Here is a 14,166-nt window from a genome sequence, read left to right on the forward strand (position 1 = left end):
GGTCTGTTCCACAGTCAGTCCCTGGCCACTTTCTGACTGAGGATATTGAGCTTTTCCAAAATTTCTTTCCACAGATGTAGTCGATTTGATTCCTGTGCGTTCCATCTGGTAGGTCCATATGTACAGTTGCTGTTTATGTTGGTGAAATAAGATACTTGCAATGAAGAAGTCTTGCAAAAGTCAATCATACGATCTCTGGTACTGTTTCTATCACCAAGGCCATATTTTCCAATTACTGATCTTTCTTCATTTCCAACTTTCACATTCCAATCACTCGTAATTATGAATGCATCCTGATTGCATGTTTGATCAATTTCAGACTGCAGAAGCTGGTAAAAATCTTCAATTTGTTCATCTTTGGCCTTAATGGTTGGTGTGTAAATTTGAATAGTAGTCATATCTAATTGGTCTTCCTTGTACGTGTATGGATATTATCCTGTCACTGACAGTGTTGTACTGCCAGATAGATTTTGAAATGTTCTTTTTGATGACGAGTGCAACACCATTCCTCTTCAAGCTGTCATTCCCAGCACAGTAGACTATATGACTGTCCAATTCAAAATGGCCACTACCAGTCCATTTCAGCTCACTAATGCCTAGGATATCAACGTTTATGCATTTCATTTTTGATGATTTCCAATTTTCCTAGATTCACACTTCGTACATTCTAGGTTCCCATGATTAATGGATGTTTGCAGCTATTTCTTCTCATTTTGAGTCATGCCACATCAGCAAATGAAGGTCCAGAAAGCTTTACTCCATCCACGTCATTAAGGTCAACTCTACTTTGAGGAGGCAGCTCTTCCCCAGTCATCTCTGGAGTGCCTTCCAACCTGAAGGGCTTATCTTCCAGCACTGTATCAGACAATGTTCCACTGCTATTCAGAAGGTTTTCACTGGCTAATTCTTTTCAGAAGCAGACCGCCAGTTCCTTCCTTCTTCCTAGTCTGTCTTAGCCTGGAAGCTCAGGTGAAACCTGTCCTCCATGGGTGACCCTGCTGCTATCTGAGTACTAGTAGCATAGCTTTCAGCATCACAGCAACACGCAAGCCCCCACAGAACAAGAAACTTACAGACACGTGCGCAAGAGCTGACATTTACTGATAGGCTGAATGTGAAAGGTGAGGGAATGAGACAAATTAAGAATGACTACTAGGTTTTTAATACTAGTAACTGAGTGGTGTCATTCGTTAGACTGGAGAGAATGGGAGTAGAACTGGTTTGGGAAATAAAATTAAAAAGTTCTGTTTTCGTCATGTTAAGTTTGAGAAACCTATTAATCCAAGTAAATATGGGAGTTTGGAGCTTGGTGGACTGGCCATGGCTAGAGATACTAAATGGCATTTTTAAATCCCTGAAACTGACTGAGACCATCCAGGGAAAGAGTGTTACTAAAGAATAAAGGGCCTGGGACTGAACCCTAAAGCCTGCATACTCTTATGGGTAGAACACAGAAGACAGCAAAGCCTGAAGAACAGTGAAGAAAGAGGGAAACCAGAAATATGTGACATCTCAGAAAAAGTAAAAAAGAGAAGGATTTTACAAGGAGAAAGTGGTCATCTGCACTGAATGTTGCTGAGGGACCATGGTGCCGTGGCGATTACTGGTTACACATTCTCTGTAGAATGATGCCATAGAGCTGAATGATGTGGGTGGCCAAAGAATAGGGTGTGAGGAAGAGAAGATGATGATCATAGACGACTTTCTGAGCATAGTTCTGCTGTCCAGAGGAGAGTTATAGAAAGCGGTAGCTGAAGCAGGACTTGTGGTCAAAGAAGTTTTTTTGGTTGACAGTACAGTATATTTGTGTTCTGTATGCAGTAGAGAGAGAAAAATAAAGACAGGTGGTAGAAAGAGAGGCAGGTAATTGCTGCAAGTCCTGGAGAAGGAGAGGACCCAGGATGCAACTCCCTGGGGGTGCTTTAAGAGTGGCACACGTCAACCATTTTAACAGGAAGGCGGGCACAGTGTGGAGAGGTGTGTGGATACTGGCCGACCAGCACTATGGGAGAACAGAAGTTCTCCTGTAATTGCTTCTCTTTCCTCAGTGAAGCATATAGGAGGGTCAGAATTAACCAAAGGAGTAAGAAAGGACAGCAGGAAAAAGAAGGGATTATCTAGGCTGGGTACGAAGGGAAATACAAAGGCCAGTTTCTCGTGCCCAAGTGAAACGCTTATGTCTTCATGCATATTCAAAGTAATTTCTTTCATAGTTTCTTGATTATAGCTATTAGGAGACATTAAAATGTTGAGCTAATTGCTATAGCAGTTTTAGAAGAACTAACTCAATCTGTGTTTCAATACAGCCTCAAGCTCCATGTTCCACAACAAGCAAATTTCCACATACTCACGTATGTTTCATGTTTTGAACACCGTGGGGAACGCTGGTTAAGATCAAAAATGATTTATCACAAAATACTTTATAGCTGACACATGTAAAGACATTCTAAAGAGAAAAATACTGTACCTGAGATTTTTCCAGGAGATCAACCAAAATAGGAGGTAATTCTTCTGCGTCCAAATATTCAAGCAATTCCCCCTCTTCATAAGGCAATCGAATGGTCTCAGAATCTTAATTTAAAAACATAAATTAAATTTTCTTAAAGTAATCAAGTTCACAGAAAAACCCAGGTGCATAATTCGAGTTTTCATAAAAAATAAAAATAAAGAGAATAAAACCAAAGGGCTCTCCTAAAGTTCTTCTTCATTTAAGTCTTATGTATCAATTACTTGTCTTATTACAAAAAGACTCACTAAATTATATACAATTTCTGACCACCAAAAAAACCAAACTCAGCGCCGTCAAGTCGATTCCAACTCATAGTGACCCTATGGGACAGAGGAGAACTGCCCCATAAATTTCTGACCGGAAAGGGGAAAAAAGCATAATGAAAGCACGTATGACTGGGTGCCAAAGCTCACTTCAATGTGAAAAGTAAAGCTGGCCTAAGAACACAGCTCAAAGCACAGCCAGCAGTACCACAGAAGAAAAAGACGAGACTCCAACATCAGAGTGACTGAGAGTTCCTTGAAGACTGCTTACTCTAGTCTGGAAATCAGAGTGATAATTTGGTACCTCATTTGAAAAATGGCCACTTGCAGAACAAAATCCTCCAGTGTTACATTTTGTGTTACATTTTAATCACCAACACAAGAAAAAATTCTTAACCAGATGAGTTCCTTGTAGAACCCATAACATTAGCATGACCGTATCAAACTTTTAGATGCCTCAGTGAAATCTAAGATTATTATTTTAAAACTTTAATTTCATATTCACATTAACAAAAATAGGCAGTAAGTCTGCGTAATTCTGAAGGTTTCAGACTCAGAGTATATTCAAATGCAGAAAGAAAACATACCTTAAAACATTTTCATACTATCAAGATAAAAACATAACACAGCACAGTCTGCCTGGCAGAGGAATTCCTGTGGCAACTGCTTTCTGAAACATCTTACCGGATCCGTTTTTCCCCCTGAGCATCAGAGAATATCCCTCATTTCCTGGGTAGAGGTTAACCACTAGACATGACAATGTCTCCTGCATGACAAGCTTCTCTAACAAGTTCACATTTCTTCTTAATTTCTGCTTTAAAAAGAGACAGAGCTCATAAAAATGATCCAGTATAACCTTAACAAATAATGCTATGATTTAACAAAATCAGACCTGAATGAATCTTTGGTTGGTTCTTCTACAGGATGATCCTGAATATGTGGGTAAGACGCACAAACGCTACGGCCACAATGTACAGGACATCCACGTGACCTCAATTTTTATCTACTGCTACATTTTATGTAAATTAACTCAAATCACAAAGAAAACCTAAATATAAAATATGTTAACTTTGAACGTATAACCAGAAAACATTAAAATATAAAATCATTAAATTTAAATATATAAAACATATACGCTATGATTTGTTTATATTAAATCTTATACAAATGAAGAATTTTGGACATACTCTTTGGTTCTACTGTGACAAGTACACACTTCTTAAATATTTTATGGCCTAAATTAAATCCAAGTAAGTTTAACAGCTTCTAATTAGTTAAAATGTTAAACCCAGAATTACTAGTAAGAAGTTTAGACAATTTTCTTTAAATTCAATTTAACAGTTCCTTAGAAATTACTTTCATTGTAAAAAAAAAAGCCTAACGGGAAACATCAGGCACATAGGCACTTTCGTCAAAATCCGTGATTTTAGAAATGCATATTGATATGAAATGAAACCTATTAATACATACAAGAATTCCTTTCACTAAATCTTATTTAGGAAAGCAATCTGAGCCAATATTTACTTTTGTAGGATCTCAAAAAAAAAAATACATATATTTACATATACACATAGATTAAATATACCATAAAAAGAAACCAGACCCAGTGCCGTCGAGTCGATTCGGACTCATAGCAACCCTATAGGGCAGAGTAGAACTGCCCCATAGAGTTTCCAAGAAGTGCCTGGCGGATTCAAACTGCTGACCCTTTGGTTAGCAGCCGTAGTACTTAACCACTACGCCACCAGGGTTTCCATAACACTGATAAATAATGAGGCTAGGCACTACTAGAATTCCACTATTTTTGCCTGAACGGGAAAAAGGTGTTCGTTTTTTAATTAAATAAGGACGAGAGAAGCTCACAAGGGCCTTTTAGGCTCTTCCAAAACAGATGTCCATACGATATCAAGAAATCAATTTCTACTACATTTTCACTGCCCATACCTTTATGCTAAATAAAAATGAATTAAGTTACTCTATCAATTCATTTTTCTGACCAAAATCACCTTTGTTACACTACTGCATGGATCAAGGTGGATTTGGTCACAAAAACAAATTGACAGTCAGGGTAACCTGATGTTAGTAACGTGAATTTCCTCCGTGTCCTATGATAGCTTTGATTTTCCAGCACAAATCACCTAAGGAAATAAGTTACTTTTTCCCTGTCAAAAACCTAGAAATTACTTCCCAGGGTGAAGGAGGAGGCAAAGATTAACAAATACTGTGGCTTTGCTCCCTGTGATTTCCCAACAAGACGTTCAGCTGCTCCGTAAACACTGTTCCCACTCTCCTACTCAATCAAGCAGATGATTTCTACCCGGTGCCAGATTAGACAGGACTCTGGATCAGATGCATAAGTGGCAAATTTGGCTGGAAAATATGTTAGTTCACTCACAAAAATATAAATCGTTAACTGCTACAAATTTAGTCCTCCAAACTTCCCACTTCCTCTGTATTTTGAAAGCTATAATAACCATGAAAAATTTATATTTACCTTTACCTCTGGCTCTTTTTCACATTCTTCAATGTACAGGTCATAAAGTTTTTGAAATACAGATCTTCTAAAAGAATTTTAACAAAGACAATATACAAAATAATGTCAATGTAATAATCATAAGCATCATGAAATAGATATTATTTTTTAAAAATCCTTAATTTTATCCAATTTCCCAAAAATCAGGGGTGGGGTCTGATACAGGAGCTAACATAAACTTGGGAATTCCTAATACATGCAAACAACTAATTTAACTTTCTAGCTCAGTACCTAATAGGAATGCAATAAATGGTGTTGGCCATCATTACCATATTTCAGTGAATCTAAGATGTCATCAATTAAGTATTCATACCTTCCACTAGATAAGTATTTCCTTTTAGGAGGTCTCTGTCGGGCACTTTCAATGACATACTAAAAAAAGAAAAGTTTACTGACACAGCTTGCCTTTTACTTATGAAGGAACAACTATATTACGTATATCTAAAACATCTATAAGGCTAAAATGGCTACTTAGTCATTCAAGTCCCTGGGTTCATGTTAAATTATACCTTGCCGGGAAAACCGCTTAACTTCTATGTTACAAAACGTGAAATTTAAGCTCCACTAAAACGTGGCATAGTATATCATTGCTACAAGCAAAACCTTATAGCTTCAGAACTGTGATTTCGCAAGTCAGAAATGTTCTCAATGTTTTACGGTTATTCAGAATACACATATACATTTAAAATACTATATCTAATTGCAAGGACTATTTCTTAGCTATTTTCCTCCTTTAATTGAATAATTAGAAAACCTGTCTAACAGGAAAGCTTAAGTTCTACGTTCTTGTTCAAATACATTTTATTCCACAGCGTTATAATCTAAGTATTCCAAGTAACAGATGATCCAAAGATAACCTGTAATTTTCACATATACATAACAAAAGTATTTGCATACCCGTCCTAAAATAGTACACAAGTCTTTTAAAATCGAGTTTTTGCCAATTAAAGACTGTTTTAATATATAACTTAGTCACGCCTCACCTCTGCACGATCCAAAGCTAGTTCTAAAGCTTGTTGCTGTAAAAAGTAAATAGTGTATTTGGTAATATTAGTTATTTTCACAATAAATAATTGAATATACATTCAAGAGTTCTAATTAAGTATTTAAAATTGTTCTATTTTTTAAAACGGGTCTAATATATTTTATTTCTCTCCTCCACCCCACTGTATGTTAAAGAAGGTATGTTAAAAGAAAAAACAGGTGGCAGTCTTGGGCACCTGATTACGGCAACAAACTAGTTAAGAAATGCTAAGGCTGTTTCCGTGGTTTATGCTTGTGAGGCTGATACACAGGGTTGGATGAGGTAGCTGCCACTATTTTTGTTGTTTGTTGCCTTCAAGTCAATGCCCACTCACGGCAAACCAATGTGTGCAGAGCAGAACTGCTCCACAGGATTGTCAAGGCTGTAACGGGTGATCGGAAGCAGAAGCCAAAGTGTATGGCCAGGCTTGAACTCCACAACGTAGAAACCCCAATTTCTTCTACATTCTAAAAGCCAAAACCCAATGCTGTCGAGTCGATTCCGACCCATAGCGACCCTACAGGCCAGAGTAGAACTGCCCCATAGAGTTTCCAAGGAGCGCCTGGCGGATTTGAACTGCCAACCCTTTGGTTAGCAGCTGTAGCCCTTAACCACTACGCCACCAGGGTTTTCCAGGAAAATCTACTGGCCATAAAGGATAGAAACAAAGGCAACTCTCCTATCTGATACGAATCCTGAAAATTGGGAGTGGGGTGGGGTTTGGTACTTAACATCAACTTAGAAGTTCCTAATATATGCGAAGAACCTATAATATAGGGTTTCTAGCTCAGTGTCTAGAAGAAATGCATTAAATGATGGTAATCATTACCATATTACAATGAATTTAAGATGCTATCGATTACATGCATCATTATTTCAGATGACATTAAGAAAGAAAAGAAAGGAAAAAAATGCTGCCAATTACAACTGTGGGATGTCACTGACTGTAGACTCATCTGGAATCCAGGGACTTTAAGATATTAAAAAAATGCTTCTTAGAATTGATGAAATATAGTACTGTTACTATACGTCAGAGTTGAGATCTACTAGTAGATCCCCATCCTGCATCCATTTCTTGGAGATCTTTAAGGAAAAGGGAGAAATACAAAAGTAAGTGATGTCTTTCTCATTTGTGAAGTTCTTTTACAATAACACATAAGAATAAAAAGCACTAGGTTCTAAACAAGTTTAAACAAACATACCACCAATAACTTATCTTTCCAGTTTTGTGATTTGGGCACCACACAGTTACAATATTTTTCATTCAGAATGCTAGTTATTTTTTAATTCCATTCACAGGCAAAGAACTTTCATTTTTATTTACAAGGGCCCAGGCTCTTTTTTTATTTTGCAGAATTCCATAATTCAACCTACCAAGTTACATGGAGTAAAAAACTCTTGACATCTACCAAAACCCCACAATCGTTGGGGAAAGAAAAATTCCCATCCTTTGGAAATGCATGGAAAGGTTTAAGTAACCCTAACACCTCCACTATGGATGGAGAATTCATGTCTCTAAAAATAGCTGGCCTTTTAAGAGCGTAATCAAAGACAACCCAAATATCTAAATGTAATAAGTGGGAAAAGTCTGAAATTTACCATCATGTCAAAAGGCTCAGTTAAAATTAAAAAAAAAAAAAAAACCCAATGCTGTCAAGTCCATTTCGACTCAGAGTGACCCTATAGGACAGAGCAGAACTGCCCCACAGAGTTTCCAAGGAGCGCCTGGTGGAGTTCATTAAAATCTTATAAGGAATAGATTCCCAATAAACTGGTTCCCAGGATTTGAGATGAGATTTTTGAGTATAACCTAGTTTCCAGCATAAAAATACAATTCTGGATCTATACTCTTGACAAATAGGTAAGGTTCTTCTAATTATTTTGGCCATAAAGTCTTAAAACAAGTTTGTATCAAAGAATTAAACAGTTAAATGTACACTATATGATAATTTTAAATAGCTAGTCTCTCAAGTCTTCTGAAAGCAAAACTTCAAACCATATAGTTAGATACACATGCATTTGTAAACATAAGCATCATTCATTGACAATCCCCTTCAAATACTTAAGAGGGAAATGATAAGGTGATAAAGATTGCAGAATATAAGGACAGACAGAGTCCTACTCTGATAGCTCCATTATTTTATAACAGGGCAGGAGCAGAGATGCAAGATTCCAAGAGAAGAAGGATATGTGTTTTCCAAGGTTTGGTCAACATTCGTTTATTCTCTCATGGTCGAATGCTCCTTCCTCTTTAAAACAATATTTTTTCCTTTAATTTTTTAATGACAAAAGGTAATGCCTACTGTAAGGGCTGACTCAATAGGGGGAGAGCAAGTGGGAGAAGGGAGTAAGATGTATGTAAACCTACATGTGACAGACTGATTGGAATGGTAAATGTTCACTTGAAGCTTAATAAAAATTAAAAAAAAAAAAAAGGTAATGCCTGGCCTTAAGTATATCTGGTGACTAAAAGTCAGAAACCTGCCATGAGAAGAAGGCTAGCACTGATGCAGCTGAACACGTATGTGTTACGGAATGAACAGGTAAATGGGTCCTGTGTTTGCTTTAAATTAAAAAAAAATTTAAAGAGAAATTTCAAAATATGAGAAAACTGTTCTCCCCAAAACTATCTGTATTTATACCCATCTGCCTTGCCAAGGATTTGGACTACGGTAAAGTACACAGATTGAAATGTTTTTTTAGTATTTCACAAAGATAGATGGATTACGTGTGTAAATTATATGTAATTTAATTACAACACTGATTTGCAAGACAACCATATTCTGTGGAGAAGACTATGCATGTGATTGTTAGAGTAACTTGTACAATTTACAAACGTATTTCTGTATCTACAAGACAAATATTTCTATAGAGATGAAAGAAGAGGTCAGTCTATTACTCTTCTAAAACACAAATCTGGAACGACTAAGTTGTAGCTTACCATTGTGGTATAAAATAGGAGTCCAAAAAAGAAAATTTATGTGCGTTGATGAAGTGAGGTGGAAATCATGTCTTTAATATCAATCTTACAGTACTGTAAAAGCAAAAACAACAAAATCTCATATTAAGACTAACCAAGAAGGAAATGAGATTACTTAGTAATTAACAACGAAAATTACTTGAGGCACATAGATTTTTAACACACTTAAAAAAATATCTGTTCCAATACAATTTATGTACCAAAATCTATCTGCTTATTTCTGAAAAGTACAGTTTGAGCTAGGCAGGGCAGGATACAGTTTGCAAATTAAAAGCATCAATTTCTTCAAAAATATTTAATAGTGGGAATATCTCAATATAGGTTCAGAGAAAAAGCACATCTTTCCCCAAAAACTCCTATGTAAAGTAATCCTACTATAAAGTGACTTGTCTGTTTACTTTCGCAGATAAAAGAAAACTGAAAATTACTTCAGTTTATAGATCCTTCAAGAGTAAACCACTATTTTGACTGGCCATAAAAATTTGTAAATTGCACCTTGTCATGGATTGAATTATGTCCCCTCAAAATGTGTTGTAAATCCTAACCTCTATGCCTGTAGCAGAAACCCTGGTGGCATGGTGGTTAAGTGCTACAGCTGCTAACCAGAAAGTCGGCAGTTCAAGTCCACCAGGTGCTCCTTGGAAAACTATGGAGCAGTTCTACTCTGCCTATACGGTCGCTATGAGTCAGAATTGACTTGATGGCACTGGGTTTAATGGGTGGATGCTGAAAGTTTGAAGGTGTTTAATAGTAAAACCGTAGGTTGCCTTGAAGAGACTGTTGGTAGAATCATGGACATCAAAGGCAATTCTGGTGAGGGCTCAGAAGCAGGTGAGGAGAGCTACAAAGTCTCTATCATCTTAGAGAATACATACGGCGCCAGTAAGAGAATACTGCTAGAAATGTGGACATTAAATGTGCTTCTGGTAAGGCTTTAGAAGAAAATGACAAACGTGATTGAACAATGGAGGAAGCACGATGCTTTTTATGCAGTGGCAAAGCTTGTCTGCATTATGTTCAAATATTTAGTGGAAGGCAGAACTTGTAAGTGATGGACTTGGATATCTGGCTGATGAGATTTGTAAGCAAGATCTTAAAGGAGCCACACGGCTTCTCCTTGACGCTTACACTAAAATGTGAAAGAGACAGACTTAAAAATGAACTGGGCAAAATGTAAAAAAAAATTAAAGATTTGGAAAATTCTGTTGAACAAACTAAGAACATATGTCCTAGAATGCTCACCAAGGACATCGCTACACAATCTTTTATTAAAGAAATTAATACCACAGCAAAAAAATCCATCAGCTTAGCCAATACCACAGCAAAAAAATCCATCAGCTTAGCCTGAAGGAGAGAGACAAAGAATGAAAGGAAAGAATGCTATCTGTGTCCTAGAATTCTACAGGCAGGGAACAGAACTTGAGAAAATAAATGTTTGTTAAAGCCATCCACTCTGGTATTTCTGAAACAGCAGCACTTGGTAATCAAGACACATCTCAAAACTGTTTTTTTAATCTCTTCTCTGTATCACTCCTCTTGCTGCTCATCATGTTTCCTCTGGACTACTACAACAGGCTGTTCACTGGCCTCGTTCACGACACAGGGTCACCGTGCCTGCTGATAAAAAGCCCTCCAATACTATGCCCCAAACACACAGTCTACATTTCCCAGATAAAGCTCCAGTCTCTCTGACCCTTTCCCTCCTCAAGCAACCTGATACACACTTCCGGAAAATCTCTTTCCTCTAACACAGGGATTCTCATTCTGGCTACACACACAACAGTCCACCTGGCGGCTTTAGAAAGCGGGAAGTCCAGGCTCCATTCCACCCTCAGAGATCCTGATTAATTGGCCTGAGGTGGGGCCAGAGATCAGCATCTTTAGAGTTTCCCAATTTAATCAAATGTACTGCCAAGTCAAAGACCAGTTTTTTAACTGGCACATCAGTGTTACCTTGTCACTTTTAGTTGTATCCTCACAAGGTACATGTTTGGTCCGAGAGTGATCGCTAATTTCCAATCTAATTCTTTACCCAACTCCTTGTAACTACATTAAAAAAAAACCCAAACCAAACCCAGTGCCGTCGCGTCGATTCCGACTCAAAGCGACCCTATAGGACAGACTAGAACTGCCCCACAGTTTCCAAAAAGCGCCTGGCGGATCCAAACTGCCGACGCTTTGGTTAGCAGCTGTAGCACTTAATCACTACGCCACCAGGGTTTCCAACATAGCTGAGCTAAAGCACAATTTTCTGGTGACGGAAAACAAGATTTTCTGTGTAAAACTGTTTGCTCTCGATGAACCCAAAGCTTAGGCTTTGTCAATTTAGGTTCAAAAAAAGAAAACAATTAAAAAAAAAAAACAACATGGATTGAGCACCTAAATGCGTGCTAGTCACTGTGCTAGGTACCGGGAATAAGAAAAAAAAAAATTTTTTTAACACATTAGCCCCACCCTCGCAGAGCCCATAGGACTTTAGGCTAAATTTAGGTAATGAGAAAAATTTGTGACCACTAAATCTAAAGTTGAAGACAAAACATGTACAAGGAAAATGTGATGACTTTAAAATTTGATTTGGAGTCACTAAGTTGGGAGGAGCTTAGGAAATTTACCGCAGTACTACAAAGAAGAATCAGTAACCAACTCCGTATGCCACTTACAAGCCGAGCACTCTGACTGCACAGAGAACGTAACAGGATCCTATGAGAAAGCCACAGTCACTACCATTATCTCTATTTTACAGAAGAGGCTCAAAATGAATAACTTTCCCAAGATCACACTATTAGACACAAATTCGGACCTCTCAATTTCTTAATCTTAGATTCTTTATATTAAGTCTTAGCATATTATTAACATAACCTCCAGATCACTGATACTGTTACCCGTTTTTAGGTTTTTAAACCAAACCACTTAAAGACCCAATTCTGCTCAGTCTAATATAAACACTTTTTCCCTGAATTTCGACCTAACTTTACATGTTTTACCAAGCCTCGTTACATCGTACAGCCCGGCTCCGACAATCTGGCTGACCGCTTCGTACTGTGGAGCCTACGAGGGAGGGACTGTGACGCACGATATTCAGGAACAGCAGCCCCTCGCGACGCGGCAGGTACGGGACATGGCTTCCCGGGGCAGCAACTCGCCAAGTTCACTTCACAGCTCCCGGTAACCGAGGTGAGGACCAGCAAGGAGCCCAATTCCCGAGGTCGCTATCTGCAGATGCACCGACTTCCCTGATCGACCTGAGTCTCCTCCAACGGCACAAGCTTTTGTAACAACTTACGGTTTACCTGCAAAACGCCGCAACTCCACCGTGGAACAAACAGCCTTTATTCAATATGGACACCAAGAAACCCGCCCCCAAAGAAGCGCTACAAAAATTCTTCGAGTTCCCGGAAATACCTCTGACTGGAGCCATAAAATCACAACAAAAATTTAAAGTGCGGCTTCGCTGCACCGCGAAAGGCCAAGGAGGCTTCCGTCGCGACAGGGGCTGGCTCGACCTCCGGCCCGGCCCGCCGGCTCCCTGCAGTTGCCGTTCTCGCCCCGCGAAGTCGAGACTCCCGAGCGCCGCCGGGAACCACTCGCTCACCTCTGACCCCGACCCAGATCTCGCGCGTCCGCGGCCCCGCAGCGGACCCGCCACACCCCCCGCCGCCTTCGCCGCCGCCCACCTGTGTCCGCCGCCTCCGCGCTGGGCCTCATGACGGCGCCGCGGGCTCGGCCGGAAAGCGACGTGCCGGGCTCGGCCCCGCGCAGCCGGCTGCGCGCCCGCCCGCCGCCGCCACTCGCTCCTCCCGCCCCCTCGTGGGACGGCCCTGCAGTCCCGCCGGCAGCTGTTCCGGCACCCGCACTTCCGACTGCCGGGCTGCGCGGGCGGCCCGGCCGCGGGCGGAAGGGGTGGAGCTGGGAGGGCCTGCGGCGGCCGGGCGGCTACGGCCTTGGGGTTCCAGCGAGGCCCGTGAGCCCCACCCCCGGCGTTCCGTGCCGCCTCTGACCCCATAAAATGGGGGGCGGGCCGCGGAATGTAGCTGGTATTTGGGGGCCTTGTTGAGTGGCTCTGTTGAGCTTCTGATTCGCTTGTGAAAGAGTAAGCCCTGGTGGCGTCGTGGTTAAGCCCTATGTCTGTTAATCAAAGGGTTGGCAGTTCGAATCCACCTAGGTGTTCCTTGGAAACTGTGGGGCAGTTCTACCCTGTTCTCTGGGGTCGCTATGAGTCGGAATCGACTCGACGGCACTGGGTTTGGCTTTTTTAAGTTTAGAGTGAAAGAAACTTGGCGTTTGTTTTGCTTTTCGGCCAGCTCATCCAAAATGAACCTGAGCGACACCATGCCTACATGTACTAGTGCAGTGTGTACCAAAAAAAATTCCAAACCCGCAACATCGAGTTGATTTCAACTCGTAGCGACCCTACAGGACAGAGTAGAACTGCCCCCTAGAGTTTCCAAGGAGCGCCTGGTGGATTCGAACTGCTGACCCTTTGGTTAGCAGCCCTAGCACTTAACCACTAGCCACCAGGGTTTCCGCTTTGATAGATCCCCCCGCCCCCCCAGCCTCTCTGCTAGTCCTCAAACTAGCTGGGCTTGCCTCAGAGTCTTTTCACCCACTCCACGCCCTCCTCTCCTGCCCACTCTCTGGTTCCGTTGCCACAGCTCCCATGGTACCCATAGTTCTCTCTTCACGGGCCCTAATGTTCTGTATTGTAATCCCATCTTCATTATCTTCAAACCTTTCCTAAAAGACCTGTGACTCACAGCAGCATTGTGTTGGTGGTGCCTTTCCGGTAGTGGGAATGAAGAAGAATGTGTCTATTATGGAGTGAAGGAAGCAGTGAGGAGGAGGAAGGCAACCTCAGGA

The 14,166-nt window shown here is 40.3% G+C and overlaps 1 protein-coding gene across 19 annotated transcripts in view; it reads right to left on the minus strand.

Moving 5' to 3' along the window:
• Positions 1-13,074, minus strand: part of SUPT20H (SPT20 homolog, SAGA complex component) — a 55,449-nt gene extending 42,375 nt beyond the window's left edge. For 6 of the 19 annotated variants that reach the window (XM_049853163.1, XM_049853173.1, XM_049853176.1 and 3 more), the window contains exons 1-5: positions 6,289-7,234; positions 5,619-5,677; positions 5,267-5,333; positions 3,457-3,586; positions 2,468-2,571 (exon numbers count right to left, since the gene is read on the minus strand). In XM_049853163.1, coding sequence (XP_049709120.1) covers positions 2,468-2,571; positions 3,457-3,586; positions 5,267-5,333; positions 5,619-5,677; positions 6,289-6,390 — 462 coding nt within the window. In that variant the 5' untranslated portion in view covers positions 6,391-7,234. Of the gene's footprint in view, positions 1-2,467; positions 2,572-3,456; positions 5,334-5,618; positions 5,678-6,288; positions 7,235-7,254; positions 7,413-9,270; positions 9,364-12,293; positions 12,864-12,983 lie in introns of those variants that run through there. The other 13 variants (XM_049853161.1, XM_049853178.1, XM_049853169.1 and 10 more) reach the window with 12 other exon arrangements.
• Positions 13,075-14,166: the final 1,092 nt, after the last annotated feature.

This window comes from Elephas maximus, chromosome 14 (genome assembly GCF_024166365.1).
Source record: "Elephas maximus indicus isolate mEleMax1 chromosome 14, mEleMax1 primary haplotype, whole genome shotgun sequence".
NCBI lineage: Eukaryota > Metazoa > Chordata > Mammalia > Proboscidea > Elephantidae > Elephas > Elephas maximus.